The sequence below is a fragment of the Sciurus carolinensis genome, chromosome 3, assembly GCF_902686445.1.
Source record: "Sciurus carolinensis chromosome 3, mSciCar1.2, whole genome shotgun sequence".
NCBI classification, from domain to species: Eukaryota; Metazoa; Chordata; class Mammalia; order Rodentia; family Sciuridae; genus Sciurus; species Sciurus carolinensis.
Window position 1 is genome coordinate 23,065,407 of NC_062215.1, and position 15,052 is coordinate 23,080,458.

Genomic DNA, 15,052 nt, shown 5'->3' on the forward strand with positions numbered 1-15,052 from the left:
CTATTAGTATGTAATTACACAGCCATAGAGCAAATGAATCAAATTGACATTTGGATTTCAAGTTCTACGGAGCCCGTGACCCCCAAGTTCGATGCTAATTCCTTTGCCCCAGGATGCACCAGCTTCTGCAACGATTGGGGGCTAGGGAGTTGGGGAGGAGAAGGAAGCAGGGATCTGAGTGTTTCTGTCTCCTACCCATGTGTCTTCTGCCTAAAGTTACCTTTGCTCAGAAGTTGCAGGCAAGGACATTTCTAGTTGGAGATACTGAGAGATGGGGAGAGATTCTTGTTTCTTGGTAACCACAAGCCCTTAACCAAAGCTGGCTGCTCAGTCAGCACATGTGGTTGTCAACATGTGAGGATTTCAACAGCCATGTCGTCAGCAGGCTCTGCTGCTTCGATCACCCCACGGCCACAGGAACTGAGGCACTGGGGACCCTTCAAACCTGGCACCGTTCCTTTATCTGCTTCCCTGGCTAGCTGCTTACATTTTGTGGTGGATTCTGCCACCAGTGCTAGGTGTGAACTAAGGATCCCACTGTTGTAAAATAAAGGGAGCTGAACTGAAGTCACTGCCATCCAGGGACAAGGGGGTTGACCCAGCCTAATATGCCAGAGAGATATCTTGTGTTAGCTCCAATAATTATTTCCTAGGAGAAGAGAAGAGGGCCCACTTTGCTATCTCTCAGAGGGTGTGTGTGTGTGTGTTTATCTCCCTCTCCAGACTCAAGGGTCCATGGAGACCCAGGCTGGGTGGCTTGGCTGCTTGGTTGTGTTTGACTTATATTTGTGAAATAAAATGATGAATGAGTGAATGAATGAATGAATGCCTCCTGAGAGCCGGTCCTGGGCCTCCCAGTGCAGCTCTTGTCTGTTTATTGAATGTGCTCCCAGTTTGCAGTGTCACTTTCGATTCTGCAATTGGGTATGTGTGTGTGTATGTGGTTGGAAGGCACTTTAAGGTTCCCAGGAAACATGGTAGAATCACTGAAAGCACTGTAGCTTCCTCCAGCACCCTCCTGGCCTCTACCAGCCCCAGACCCAGCTCTCTTCTTTCCTAAGGCTGAAATGAAATCAGCCCTAATCTGCTCAAAGGTCACTTCTTCAGCCTTCTAACTCTGGGCACCAAGCTGGGTGAGTTGAAAGTCTTTATTTAGTGAGCCAGGGGTACTTAACCACTGAGCCACATCCTCAGCCCTTTAAATTTTTATTTTTTATTTTTTATTTTTTTAATTTTGAGACAGAGCCTCAATAAGTTGCGGAGGCTGGCTTTGAAATTGTGATGCTCCTGCCTCAGTCACCTGAGACATTGGGATTACAGGTGTGTGCCACCACATCAGGCCCCATATTCCTTTTTTAATACTCTAAGTGCACTTTCTCAGGCTGTAGCTTAACTTATCCCAAGTCAACCTGATGGTCACACATTCCTATTTTATTTATTTTAGTTGGTGATGGACCTTTTTTATTTATTTATATGTGATGCTGAGAATTGAACCCAGTGCCTCACACATGCCAGGCAAGAGCTCTACCAAGCAGCCACAACCCTAGCCCCATGACCGCACATTCCTAACTGTATGCCAGGTACTGATCCAGGTGGGGAGCAGGGCAAACACTGGTGAACAAGATAGAAAACCCAGGCTCTAGGGCTCACAAGGGATCAAGAGAAGCAGTTTAGCCCCAGTGTGGAGAGAGATTCCATGAGGTGGGAGCTTGGGAATAGGTGGCTTTTATAGCAAGACAGCTAATGAGTTCCAGGCATTTTCCCTTTCTGAGGAGGTGTAAGGCATTTATGTGGAAGGAATGCAGGAGAGCAAGGGCACCATGGGAAAGAGCTGGACATCTATGGGCAAGGACCATTGGATGCAGAACCCAGGAGTTAACCTGCAAAAGTAGGTAGGGCTGTTGCTGGAAACTCTTGAATGACAGGTTAGTAGGCTGATCTGGATCCAGAGGGCATTAGAGAGCCATTGAAGGCTGAGTTGGGAGTGACAGATCCTGAGCTGTGCTTTTAGGAGGCTACTAGAGCTGTGAGGAGGATGCCCTGGAAAGGGGAGGTAGGAACTGGCCAGTTGAAGAGTTGCTACATCAGTGGAGGGGAGCCACACTGGGGCTATGGGGACAGGGGCAGTAGGGTGGAAGAAGCAGGCACTCTGATGTGTTGACTTGCCTTTCCCACTTCTCTTTTTGGTTTCTGTTTTTTTCCAAGTTTATGCAAAGAAGGAAATTCACAAACAAGAATATCTCCCCTTCTCTCCTGCTTGATCTCCTGGTTCTCTCTAGGCTCACATTCTCTGCTTTGGAGGCTGAGGCAGGAGGATCACTTGAGCCCTGGAAGACCCTGTCTCAAAAATAAAACAGAAAGAAAAACCTAGACAAACAAAAAGAATTTTTCCTCTCTGCTGGGTCTTAATATCTGGGACCCACTGCAGGGTCTCTGGCTGGGAAATCTTTTCTTCTTGCTCCATCTTTGTCTCCAGACACCCACTATTGGGATCAACTGCAGAGTATGTGGTGTGTCAGTGGACTGTAGAAACCCGGATTTCTCCCCAGATGTTACCTAGAAGGAGGGACCTGCAAGAGGAGGGGCGACCCTGCCTTTTCCCTTGGGAGTCCACTCTTGTGGGGAGTGGGCCCACAAGGCTCTCACTAGCAAAACAACTAGAGAAGACCAAAGGTTGGAATGGTCTCCCAGCTCAGAGAGGATCCGTTGTCCCACCGGTAGGTGCAAAAGTTGGGTCGCCTCGGGTTTTGCTTCAGTCTAGGGTTTTGCTCTTTCGGGTAGAGGAGGGAGAGCTAGGATCGTTTGGGGTACCACGGTGCTTAGACTCCCTTGATTTGCAGCCTGGGAGTAGAACACACAGAGAACTTCAGTTTTCTCAGGGCTAAGGGGAGAGTGCAATCTGGGACTCCATTGTTCTTTGCACCTCCGCTCATCGTCACTGTAATGTCCATTGGGCACGTGAGGAATGAAGTCCCAGGGTTTTCCCAGGTCCCACCTGCGAGGTGGGGTTTTCCCGGTTCACACAGGCTCAGTCTGTCGGGCCCTCCCCCGGGGGCGGGGTTCGGAACCCTTGGGTTAGACTCTGGCCCCCGTGGCCCCTGAGTCTTGCACCTACCCAGCTAGGGACGTGCCATGGGACAGCTGATCGCCAAGTTGATGGGCATCTTTGGGAACCAGGGTAAGGGGTAGGGCGTCCCAGCGACCGCTTTGATCCTGTGGTCTCCTGGGGCTTCCTCGATCAGAGGTCGTCTGGGCAGACGTGCTGGGGGACCTCGAATTACCAGAGTCTTGCGTGAGCGCTCCTTGCCTGCTCCACGGTCTTCTCTATCCTTCTCCCAGCCGGTTTCTCCGGGACTCCGCGCTTCCGTGCGCCCCCGGGTGTGCTGCAGAGCTGGGCGAACCTCCTTCCTCCCCACTAAACCGCTCGGGCGGCAGGGTTGGGGGTGCCGCTACCGGTTTCCTGCAATTAGTGCTTAGCTCTTTCTCCAGACCCCTTCTCTTGGCAAGCCCAGAGCACCCGGACCCTTCAGGCAATAGCTTCTAGAAATCTAGAGGGAGGTGGGGCTCAGTTCTCTTTGCCACTGTCCGGGAGTGGTGCAGGGGTCCTCCCGGCCGGTCGGGAAGTAGAAGTGGTGCGGTGGGCAGAGGTTCCTCAGCCCGCTAGGAACACAGGTCTTTCTGGGGGGCCTGCTGGGAGCACACAGTCCCTTGGACATCGGGTTTGTCTCTGACTCTGACCTTCCCCGGATGCCTCCAGAGCACAAGGTCATCATCGTGGGCCTGGACAATGCAGGAAAGACCACCATTCTCTACCAGTTGTAAGTGACTTTCGGGTGGGGAGAGAAAGGGCTGGGCCTCCCACCAGACTGACAGGCATTTGCACCAATCATCGGAGCCCTTTTTTTGATTCCGCGGTTCTCCAGTAACTGAAAGTAGTGATGAGGGACACTGGTGTGACCTTCCTGGTAGAAACGGTGGGCCTGGCATTCGAATCCTGCACTGTATGGGCAGCCCCAATCTCCAATGCCTCCTGCCGTCTGCCCCCCTGGTGGCAGGTCCCTCTTTTCTCAGTGCTACACCTTACATTTATCTGTTAGCTTTGACCTCCCATTAGAAACCCAAAACCAACTGTCAGCTCTAGTGGCCAACTTTGGATCTGGTTAGGCTCTGTAGGTCCTGGTGTGGCAAAACCTGCACACCAAGTCTTAACTGAGCCAAAAGCCAAAGGTGGGAACTTTCCCAGTGTTCACGGTCTGGACAACATCTCTACCCAGATGGAACCTCCAAAGTACTTTATTTACACAGGATAAGTTTTCCCCTGAAAAAGTAATAAATATAAATTTAAAAAAAATAGAGGAGAAAATGCCTGTAATCCCAGGGACTCCAAAGGCTGAGGCAGGAGGATCCCAAATTTCAGGTCAGCATCAGCAATTTAGCGAGGTCCTATGCATGCATGTATATGCTTTTGTCCCCAGTACAAAAAAAAAAAAAAAAAATCAGACAAGAAAAATTAAAATAGCACAAGAGTACACAGCGAGAAGTAAGTTTCCCTCTAGTGAGGGGTCTCGATTTTCTTCCTCCCAGGCAACCACTCTTGCAACTTCCTGTTCACCTTTCAGAAGTATTCTTCACGGATAAAAATGAGGGTGTTTTCTATGTATGCTGCTTAAACAAGACATCTCATCTCTCTGATGACCCTCACTTGTATCTATCTCATTTTTCTCAGTCCTTGAGATTCCAAGTGTGGTCCACAGACTGGAAGCGGGAGCATCATCTGGGAGCTTGTTAGAAATGCCCCAACTTACTGGATCAAATCTGCATTTTGACAAGACTCCTAGGTGATTCAACTGCATATTACAATTTGAGGAGATGGTTCTAATGTGGGAAATTTCTCACATCTCTACTGAGATAGAGCCTCCAAAGTACTGGGTCCTCTCTGGGACCTAAGCCTGGGCAACACTTGGTCTCATTCTGTTTTCATTTTCCCTTGCCCTGGCAGGTGCTTGGTCCACCTGGGTTGGAGTTCTTAGTTAGACTCAGCTGCTCAGGGAGTGGACCAGAGCTGGTGACCAGACCTGGGAGGGGGCTGGACAGAAGTCTTAGAACCTTCTTCTACCTCCTTAGTTTGACCAATGAGGTGGTTCACACGTGTCCCACCATCGGCAGCAATGTGGAGGAGATTGTTCTTCGGAAGACCCACTTCCTCATGTGGGACATCGGGGGACAGGAGGCTCTGCGCTCCACCTGGAGTACATACTACTCCAACACGGAGGTGAGGAGGACACCAGGTCTGGGATGTGTGATGTTAGCCAGTCACCCACTCTTAACCTTGGTTCCCCCATCTGTGAAGTGGGGAGATCTCTTTGAGTGGCAGTGAAATTAAATAACAATCAGACAAGAGCTAAGGCATGTAGGTCAAATACTTAACCCAGTACAGTGCCTGTCGAGATTTGTTTTTAATCCTCCCTGTCTGCTTCTGGCAGTTTTCAGTCTGATGCACTGGATGGCATGAGCCCTTAGTCTCTCCAGGCCCTACTTTCTCACTCAGCAGAAGTAGAGTTCAGTGGTTTAATTTCTGGAGTGAGACAGCAGTTGGAATTTCAGTACTGCCACTCACCAGCTCTGTGGCCAAGGGCAAGATCCCTAACCTCACTGAGGTTACCCTCCCTTATATAAAGGCGGTAATAACAGCACCAAGTCCACAGTATTGTGGTGAGGCCTAAATGGAGTCCTGAGCACTCAGGGCTTAGCATGGCCTCTGGCACACAATCAGGTGTGCTTTGCACTTCCTCTGTCTGGATAGAAAAGGCAATTAAAATGGGACCAGGTTGGTGAGATCTTGAGGCTGATCTTGAGGCTGAGTTCCTTTTCTATGGAGTTGGCATGTGGGCAGGAAATACTTTCACAAAGAGGAAGCCCACTATTTAAGGCTCCCCTCTGCTGGCCAGTTCGTCATCCTTGTGATTGACAGCACAGACCGGGATCGGCTGTCGACCACTCGGGAGGAGCTGTACAAGATGCTGGCCCATGAGGTAAGCTTCCTGTGGTTCTAGCTGTGTGTCATCAGGCTAGTCACTCAGCTTCTCTGAGGTCCATTCCTGACACCCTCATTGTCATCCCAGCAGTGCGGGGAGGGCTAGTTTATTGGAGAAGGATGACAGTGCCCTCAGAACTGATTATAGAAGTCAAAGTTGCTGGTTCAAGGTCTGTCCCCTCTCCTCACTCATGGATTCCTACCCCATGAGGTTGTTGTAAGGATTACGGAGTTGGTTGGAGGCATCCCATGAGTTTTCTGTCGTTGATTGTGGTTGCTGCTGTTGGATTGAGGCCCGCCTGGGAGGCTAGGGCAGGAGTCGGGAGGACCGGTGGGCAGAGGAAGGAGGCTGGCTGATTGACAGGGGTATGGCTCTTCTTTCTCAGGCACTTCGAGATGCTTCAGTGCTGATCTTTGCCAACAAGCAGGATGTGAAGGACTCCATGACCACCGTGGAGATCTCCCAGTTCCTCACTCTCAGTGCCATCAGAGACCATCCGTGGCACATACAAGGCTGCTGTGCTCTGACTGGGGAAGGGTTAGTGGCTGCCAGACCTGGATCTGATCCACCAATGGACAGGGGCCATCAGAACCCCACTCCTGTCTCTCTCCTGTCAGAATCTGGCTCACAGTTGGCTACTGGGCCAAATCAGATGAAAGGGGTTGAATTGTTGAAATCAGGTTGGTGGGTAAGCTGAGTCCCTGCTCTCCAGGGCCTCCTAATGCTCAGGTAACCCTCCACATCAGCACAAGGGCAAGCTGGGTCTGACTTAGCTCTGGTGGTCAGGGATGGCCTCTCCTAGAGATGTAGTTTTTGAGCTGAGACCCAAACAAAACCCAAATGAAGAGAAGGGACAGTCATGGAAAGACCTAGGGGACAAAGACTTAGGGGATTGAACCCAGGGGACAAAGACTTAGGGGACTGAACCCAGGGGCACTTAATCACTGAGCCAAATCCTCAGCCCTTCATATGTTTTATTTAGGGACCCAGTCTTTCTAAGTTGCTTAGGGCTTCCCTAAGTTGCTGAGGTTGGCTTTCAATTTGTGATCCTCCTACCTCAGCCTCCCAAGCCACTGGGATTACAGGCATGTGCTATTATCCTTGAATTTCTGCAAAGAGTACATGACACCATTCCATCAACAGATTTTTATCAAATACCTACTTCATGCCAGGTAGTGTTTTGGGTATTGGTGAAACAGCAGAAAACAAAACAGACAAAAACTCCTGCCTTCATGGAGCTACATTCCAGTGGGGGAGAGAGACAATAAACCAACCAAACAAACAAACAAAAAAACTGAACCTGTATAGAAGTTAAAAAGTGATAAATGTTAAGCAGGGGGAGTAGGAAAGGGAGACTGGAAGTATGTGGAAGGAATGTTGTGATTTTTTGGTTGGGGGCAGTACAGGGGATTGAACCCTGAGGCACTTAATCATTGAGTTACACCCCCAGTTCTTTTTTTTTTTTTCCCCCAGTTCTTTTTATTTCTTATTTGGGACTCACTAATTGCTGAGGTTGGTCTTGAACTTACAATCCTCCTGCCTCAGCCTCCCAAATTTCTAGAATTACAAGTGTGTGCCACCACATCCAGTCACAATGTTAATTTTTGAGATGGGATCTCAATGTGTTGTGGAGGCTGGATTTGAGCTCTTGGGTTCAAGCAGTCATCCTGCCTCAGCCTCCCCCAAAGCTGGTGACTACAGGCAAGTGTCACCATGTGTCCCCAGTTGAATGTTGCAGTTTTAAATGAGGTCTTTAGGAAGGGGTTCCTGAGAAGGTAGCTCTTGAGCACATACCTGCATTGTGGACTAGGACACCTAGCAAGGGCTCTGCCTTGGGCCTAGAGAATTCCCTTCCTCTCCCTCTGGAGTGGAATGGTAGCAGGCTGGAGACGCAGACACCTTTTTTTGTTGTTTATTTTGTTCTGTGGTGCTGGGGACTGAACCCAGGGCCTTGGACATGCTGGGCAAGCACTCTACCACTGAGCTATACCCTTAACCTTGTAGACATCTTTCATCTTTTTGAAAAAGGGGAGACTTCAGGCAAGTCAAGGCAAGGGCTCACACATTTCTGGGAGTGTACCTGCCTCTTCTGGGTCAGGAGGACCCTCCCTTCCCTCCAGCTCACAGTCAGTTCAATGCAGCCAACATTTCCTAAGTACCCCCCATGTCATGCTTTGTGACAGGTGAGGACTGGGGATGACACAGAGATGGCCAAGCCTCCACCCTTGCTCTGGAGTTACTTACTATCTCACAAGAAAACTTGCATATGGAACCTCTTCCTAGACCTTTGAAGTCACTCTGCCATGTCCCCTAGTGACAGAGCAGGTGGAAGGGGACATGGGAGACTTACCAGAACCTTCTGTATATCTTCTTAACCTTAGTCACAGTATGTAGCTGTGGAATTATTTGCTGGACCATTCGCTTATTCTCTATGTCCTCCTGTATGCTGTAAGCCTCAGAAGGCAGGGTGGCTTCTCAAGAATCATTCCAGCCCCCTGGCAGACTTGGTGCATTTCAAGAGCTCAAGTCAGTTTGTGGACTAAATGAATTGATGTAACTTTGGCTACTCTCTCCATCTGCTCTGGGCAGAGGCCTTGGGCTTGCTGGCCATCATCTTTATGGGAAGTGCTGATCCTTGCCCTGTTTCTCCTCCCTGCAGGCTGCTGGCAGGGCTCCAGTGGATGCAGTCTCAGGCCACTGCCAAATGATGTCGGAGCCTGAGGCCAACCAGAAACTTTGGGGGTTCTGCATGGTCAACATGGGTGGAAAACTCAAATGGCCATTTTACTTTTCTCTGATTCTCGGTGGGAGCAGGGCCAGTTGTGGACAGTGAGATTGCCACCGTCTCCCCAAGCCCTCACTGAGCAGTACTGCAGGCTCTGGGTTGATACAGACAGGACAGTAGAAAAAACTGCCCTTCCCTCCATGGATGCAGACACCAAGGAAGCTATGATGTGCTGGGGGATTAGAAAATGGAGCGCTCTCCCTCTCGACCCTTGAAACACGTGGGAAGTAAGAGGTCCTTGAAATTGCTTCTCATTTCTCTGAAGTATCTGCCCTCCTCAGCTTTCTGGGCAGTCTCTCATTTTTGTCCCATTCCCTTGGAGCAAAGGAGATTCCAGAAGGATGAAGAGGCTACTGGGAGGTAGGAGGGAAGGGCCAAAACCTGGGAGGGGAAAGAACTTCCCACTCAACCCTTACCTTCCCATTTTTTTCTGGGATGCTGACTCTGACCAGTTTTGGGGCTTTAAGCCACCCAGTGGTATTCACTCTCAGTGTTCTTCCAATGTGAACCCCAATCCTCCCAATTGTCCCAGATTCCTATGGAACCTGCTTATTTGGTTTGTTTTTGTGTGATTTTTTTTTATATTGCACTGATATTTTTATAAAGGAGTAATAAATGTCATTGAAAACTGTTCACATACTATTTCTGCAAAACTCTCAGGAAAATCCAACTTGGAAATGGGGGCTTGGGGGCCTGCCCCAAGGGTCTATCTGGCTAGGAGACTGGCTTCTTGGCCCAGCGCTCTACTACCAGGCTGGAGGGCACTGGTACCTGATGAACCAGAACTGGGAGCTCTTGGCTGGGCCTAGGGCCTGGTTTGATTCTGATCCATGGAGAAGAGGAGGAGGGATTCCCAGGTTTGGAAAAGTTCAGGAGCCTTCTCTAGGTAGAGCTGGATACAGGAGAGAGACCCTACTGCCCTTCTGAGTTCAGGGAGCAGTGCTATTTCCCTAGAAGACCTGGAATGGTCCTGGTGACAAGCAGGTCTTAATCTTGTGATCTTTGCAAGACTTGATTGGAGAAAGAACTCAGGAATTCTAAGTCGTCCTCATTGTATATTTTATATATTTTTCTTTTGTGTTATCCTTGACAGAACTCCTAGCTGAAGAGGAAAATGAATCCTACCACGTTCTTATTCCATAGAAATTCATTTTAATGAGGAAGCTTTACGAGGTGGGGGTATAGCTCAGTGGTAGAGCATTTGACTGCAGATCAAGAGGTCCCCGGTTCAAATCCGGGTGCCCCCTCTCCGGGTTGTCCTTTTGTATTTTGTTTCCCCGTTCACTGAGAGGAATTGCATTAGTTTCGAGGCGGGAAAGCCGCCGAATCCCTGGGGGGTTACCCAGTCTTTTTCAGGCAGGTGGGGAAGTAATTGACCTTACCGGTCGCTTACTGTGTATGTCCAAGGGCGGAAGGCAGTGCGAGTGGGGCGAGTTGCTCACGGCGAGCCCGGGAGGTCATATGGGTCAGTCCTCTCACGTGTAACAGGGCGCAGGCAGCACATCCTGGGCTCAAGTGACCCCAACCCCTCTCCGCCAGGAAGCGGGCCGGGCTCGGGCTGGGGAAGAAAGGCCCCGGGACGCCGCGGAAATGTGTGGGAGGGAGAAAGAGACGCGGAGAAGCAGTAGGGGGACTCCTGCGGGGCCGGAGAATGGGGTTCCGGCCTAGAGGAACGCCCCCAGAGGAATGCCCCCCAAATGAGGGATCTTGAAGGATCTCGAACGTCTTCCGCTGCAACCCTCTGATTACATTTTATTATACCATCAGTAGGAATCTTTAGCTCAGAGCTTCAGGCAACACATCCTCTGCTTCCAAGAAAGTAATCGGGGATTTTATTTTACTTTTTTGGTAAACGCCGGATATCGCCGAGAATGAGCGACTGCGCTTGCGCAAGTCTAGCATTAAGAAGCCTCCCGCGCTGCTTCGCCAGCAGAGGGGGTATAGCTCAGTGGTAGAGCATTTGACTGCAGATCAAGAGGTCCCCGGTTCAAATCCGGGTGCCCCCTGGGACTTTGCTTTTTTTTTTTCCCCAGGTTCACGTTTTCCTCAAAATTGCTTCATGGCTCTTCCACGCCTTTTATGTCCGTATTACCTTCGCCACCTCTCTTTGGGGCAGTCGGGGAGCGGTGGGGGAAGTGGGAACCTCTAGATCAGCGACTTTCCTAATGTTCCAAGACACAGCAACAGCGCCTGGGTACTCATTAGAAATGTAGATCCCCGGGCTTCATCTCATACCCGGTGAATTAGGAACTTGGGGCTGGAGGCCAGAACTCTGTTTTAATAAGCGCCCCAGGTGACTGATGTACGCTCAAGTTCTAGAAACTTGAGTTTAAAACACGTACACGTCGTTTGCTTCCAATATCTCTAAGTCGCTGTTTCTCCCTGAGCCTTCGTCAGGGACCTTATAAGACAGACCGCGGGCACTCGAGATCCTGGCATGTACGGAGACACCGGGGCGGGGGCTGGAAGTCCATCCTGGGACCCCGCACTCCAGCTTCCGGGGAGGTAGGGGCGAGCAGATATGGACCCTCACGTGGCACAGAGCCTGAGCGGGCCGGAAAATGCAAAGGGAACCACAAAATAAATACTACGTAGCTGCTCCTTACGTGGCCACTCGAGGGCAGTAGGAAGCCGCAGCTGGAAATAGCAACCTATTTGATTCTTATGAGCGGCAGTCAAGTTAGGATTTAAGTTAGACATCAAGAAGAACTCACAGGCCGGCAGGTTTGCCTTGTTCTATTGTAAGTGGAGAAAGAGTTTAGGGTTGGAGGAGAGGTCGTCTCTGGGATCTTGGGTCCTGAGGAATTGGGAGGAATTGGGATTCTGAGAGATTTAAGGAGTCTTTAATTCCTGTTTCCTTCCTCAGGTTCAGTCTATCTGCTTCCTCCAGCCCATACTGTTCCTTCTCCTGTCCCCAGCTGAATCCCTCCTTTTAGGGGCTCTTCCCCCATGGACCTCAATGTCCACAGTCTTCCTCTCTGCAATCTTCCTGTTCCTAGCCCCCAGACCTGTGGCAGTCAAGGAGCCCCTGGCCCCTCACCCGTCTTGGGTCCCCAGCTCCTTGCCCTCCCACGAAGTAGGTCAGAGGCACCTTCGTGTCCTGACCTGATTCGCTGCTGTCTATTAAATCTCCTAAATTGCGGGTATTTTTATTCTGTCCTGAAAGAAAAGAGAAAAAATCTCTCCCCACAGCCGGGTGTGTGGTGGCAATGGGACGGACAGTTGCCCGCTCTGGAGCTGCTGGCTCTGAACATTGACTGGGTCTGGCCTGAGCGGCCTCCAGAGCGGCGCGTGCCTCAGTTGCCTTCTTGGGGACAGGGGTGCAGGTTATTTCAGGATAGGGATGAGCCAGGTCCCTGCTCCCCCTGTCTGCTGGGCTGGAGGGCAAACCCGTGCTGGAAATGGGGTGTGGAGGGGCAAGGTGGGGAGCCGCGCCAGGGGAGTGGGACCCGGGCCTCTGTTAGGGGAGAGGCCGGGGTTCTCGGCTGCCAGGGAGATGTGCGAGGGGTGCGCTTGAGTAAAACGTAGGAAACATACAGACTCCGAGGAGCAGCTCAGAAAGTCGCGCTGCCTGGAGGAGGCGGGTGGCAGGAGCCCATGGCCATGGCATGGGCGCTTCTTGGGTTTCTCTCCCGGCTTTCCCTGGGGGACCAAGGGAGAGGAAAGGAAACAGGAGCCAAGTGGGGGTGCAGGGCGACTGAAGGTGCCTGGGGGATCCCCCAGTACAGGGTCCCCGCCGGTCCCCTCGCCCTTTGACTCCCAAGCAGCCTCCGAGCCTTGAGGAGACTGGGAGGCTGGGAGGCTGCGAGGCCCGGGAGGCTGGGAGGCTGGGAGGCTCCCGGCGCGGCGCCCCGCCCCGCCCTCCCCCCCGCCCCGCGGCTCCCGGTCCCCGGAGGCCGCAGCGCCGCGGCTCTGCTCGCTGGCCGCCCGCTCGCGCTCCTGCCGCTCCCGCCGCCCGCCGGACCGCGCGCCCCGGCTCGGCCCCCTCCTCGCCAGCGGCCGCCGCGAGCCTGCCGAGCGGGTCCCGCCACCACCATGCGGGGCGAGCTCTGGCTCCTGGTGCTGGCGCTCAGGGAGGCTGCCCAGGCGCTGAGCCTCCAGCCCGCGGCAGGTAGGACTGGCCCCAGGTGGCCGGCGGGCAGGCGGGCGGGCGACGCCGCTGAGGGCACTGTCCGCGGGAGGCCAGGGGCTGGGGCTGGGGGCAGGTGGACGGGACCCCACTTTCCCAACGCAGAGGGTGCGTGAGCGAGGGTGGAGGCACCAGACGGTGATGCCCGACCGCTTCCCTCCTGGAACACGCCCGAGGGACCCCCGGAGAGGCGACTCCGGGAGGCAGAGGACTGTGGCCCTAGAGGGGACCTGAGAGAGTTCCAAGGGGCCCCTGTCACTCCAGGCTCCCGATGAGGGGCAGAGAGGCTCCTCCCCAGCGCTGCCTTCCCTGCTCTTCTCCGCCTCCTCCCCGCTGACCCAGGCTGAGTCTGAGTCGCGTTAGGCGGCTGGGTGGGAGCCGCCCCAGGGAGGGAGGGGACCGGGACTCTTTCCCTGGGCAAAGGTGGTGGCAGCCTAACTTGCTTTCCCCTACCTGTGTGGTATCAGTAGGGAGGCAGGGGACCAGGAAGAATCAACTTGCCTCTCCTCCAGCCCCTAGCCTTGAGGCCCCCTGTCCCTCCTGCTCTGTTCTGTCCTCCTTGCCTTTGGCCTTCAACTGCTCTGGTTCTAGATAGGGGGGGATGCTCCCATTTACACACTCCTCTTCCCCCTTTATCAGTTTCCCCAAATCATTTCTCCCACCTGTAAGTTCTTTCTGGACTCTACTTTGAATCCCTCATGTTGTAAATGAGGCCCACCTTTCAACATACAATTTATCTTCTCCTCTCTCCTCATGCACCCAGACTTTCTCTGTGGTTGAGGAGGATGGGTAATTTGCAGCCAAGCCCCCTTGGCAGAGAAAACTGAGAAGAGATCTATGCTTCCCTGGCCTAGTACCTGTCAGATGGCGTGAGGGAAGGAGCTGTCCATGGATGCTGTATTTTGGCGGCTGTGCCTCAGGGGTGCCAAAGCAGCAGGCACAGAAGAGTCAGTGACAGTATTCTAGACTTCATGGACTCAGTATGTAGCTGACCCTGGATTCCTTTTGAGAAGGAAAGATATAGTGGAAGTGGGAGAGGGGGCAGCGGAAGAGAAGTGTCCAGAGGCTGCTGGAGCAGAACCACACAAAGCATGGCTAGAGACTTGGCTTCCAGTCCTATGGTGTCACTTGCTGTGTGACTTGGGTGACTTACTTTCCCTCTTTGGGCCTACTTCTGCACTTATAAAGTGAGTCAGTTGACAAAATCCTTGACTCTTGCTTGTGGGATTATGAGGGATCTTTTTTCTCTTTTATCATGGTCTTTCCTTCTTGGATGTGTATAGGTCACACACACACACACACACACACACACACACATACACACACGCACATACATAAGCACACATTTTAACCCTTATAAACAGGAAGGGATTGGACAGGTTAGTTTCTGAGGTCCTCTGCAGTCCCTGCTTGGCACAGTCTTCTGAACTCAGGGTGTGACCAGGTTGATAAATTGGATCTGAACACTCTGCCTGGGTTGTGAGGACCATGGAGATGGTTGGGAAGGGACTAGGAGGTGATAAGAGTGACCAGATGCAGGCCTGGCTGAGTACTATCTCTTCAGAATTGGGTTGGGGTGGCAGACAATGGGGGGGCAGGAGGAGGGACAGCAGGGACTTGAATTGCTTCTCTAAGGAGAGGACACCTGTCTTCTGGACTTTGATGAATTCAGCTGAGAAAAGTGGACTTTCTCTGCAGCTGGAGAGATTAAGGTTAGACACACGAAGCGGGAGGAGCCGCTGTTGACTCCTGGTCCAGCGCTGTCGGCAGGCTAGGCTGGATTTGAGGGAGGGCTTGTACGGAGGCAGGGGCTGTCTTCTGGGCAGGGGAGATGTAGGCATGGGACATTCTGGAGAGGTTCCTAAAGAGAGCCTCCCAATGGAGCACTTTTATCCCCTGAAGGGGCAGCCAGGAGTAGAACCCAAAGAGGACCAGCCAGCCAGCCCCAGGGCTCTGGGGTCTCTGGGCTGGTGGGAGCCCTCACTGTGGCTGGTTTGTTTGGTAGAACCTTGACACTTGATCTGCCATTACAGCTGGAGCAGGAGAAATCAGTGACCAGAGATGGAATCAAGCAGCAGGGGAGACCAGGAGAGGCAGACTAGC

General features: G+C 52.3%; 2 protein-coding genes and 2 non-coding genes across 10 annotated transcripts in view; all 4 read left to right on the forward strand.

Annotated features, from left to right (window-relative positions):
- Nucleotides 1–2,180: 2,180 nt before the first annotated feature.
- On the forward strand, nucleotides 2,181–8,964 carry Arl5c (ADP ribosylation factor like GTPase 5C). Of its 5 annotated transcripts, XM_047545341.1 has the most exons (6): nucleotides 3,021–3,178; nucleotides 3,758–3,818; nucleotides 5,125–5,272; nucleotides 5,949–6,032; nucleotides 6,421–6,572; nucleotides 8,695–8,964. In XM_047545341.1, the coding sequence occupies exons 1-6, from the start codon at nucleotides 3,133–3,135 to the stop codon at nucleotides 8,741–8,743; spliced, it is 540 nt and encodes a 179-aa protein (XP_047401297.1). In that variant the 5' UTR covers nucleotides 3,021–3,132; the 3' UTR covers nucleotides 8,744–8,964. The 5 variants fall into 5 exon arrangements, with proteins under 5 accessions (XP_047401295.1, XP_047401297.1, XP_047401293.1 ...); XM_047545337.1 differs by lacking the exon at nucleotides 8,695–8,964 and having other exon boundaries at nucleotides 6,421–7,510; XM_047545339.1 differs by lacking the exons at nucleotides 3,021–3,178; nucleotides 3,758–3,818; nucleotides 8,695–8,964 and adding an exon at nucleotides 2,181–2,717 and having other exon boundaries at nucleotides 6,421–7,510.
- A 1,031-nt stretch (nucleotides 8,965–9,995) lies between these two features.
- Trnac-gca (transfer RNA cysteine (anticodon GCA)) lies at nucleotides 9,996–10,067 on the forward strand. Its single transcript has one exon. It is a non-coding gene; the product is annotated as a tRNA-Cys (tRNA).
- Nucleotides 10,068–10,754: 687 nt separating this feature from the next.
- On the forward strand, nucleotides 10,755–10,826 carry Trnac-gca (transfer RNA cysteine (anticodon GCA)). The gene has a single exon. It is a non-coding gene; the product is annotated as a tRNA-Cys (tRNA).
- Nucleotides 10,827–12,716: 1,890 nt separating this feature from the next.
- The window catches only part of Plxdc1 (plexin domain containing 1), a 65,832-nt gene continuing 63,496 nt past the window's right edge, over nucleotides 12,717–15,052 (forward strand). For all 3 annotated transcript variants that reach the window (XM_047546228.1, XM_047546229.1, XM_047546230.1), the window contains exon 1: nucleotides 12,717–12,931. In XM_047546228.1, the coding sequence (XP_047402184.1) occupies nucleotides 12,856–12,931 (76 nt within the window). In that variant the 5' untranslated portion in view covers nucleotides 12,717–12,855. The remainder of the gene's footprint in view (nucleotides 12,932–15,052) is intronic.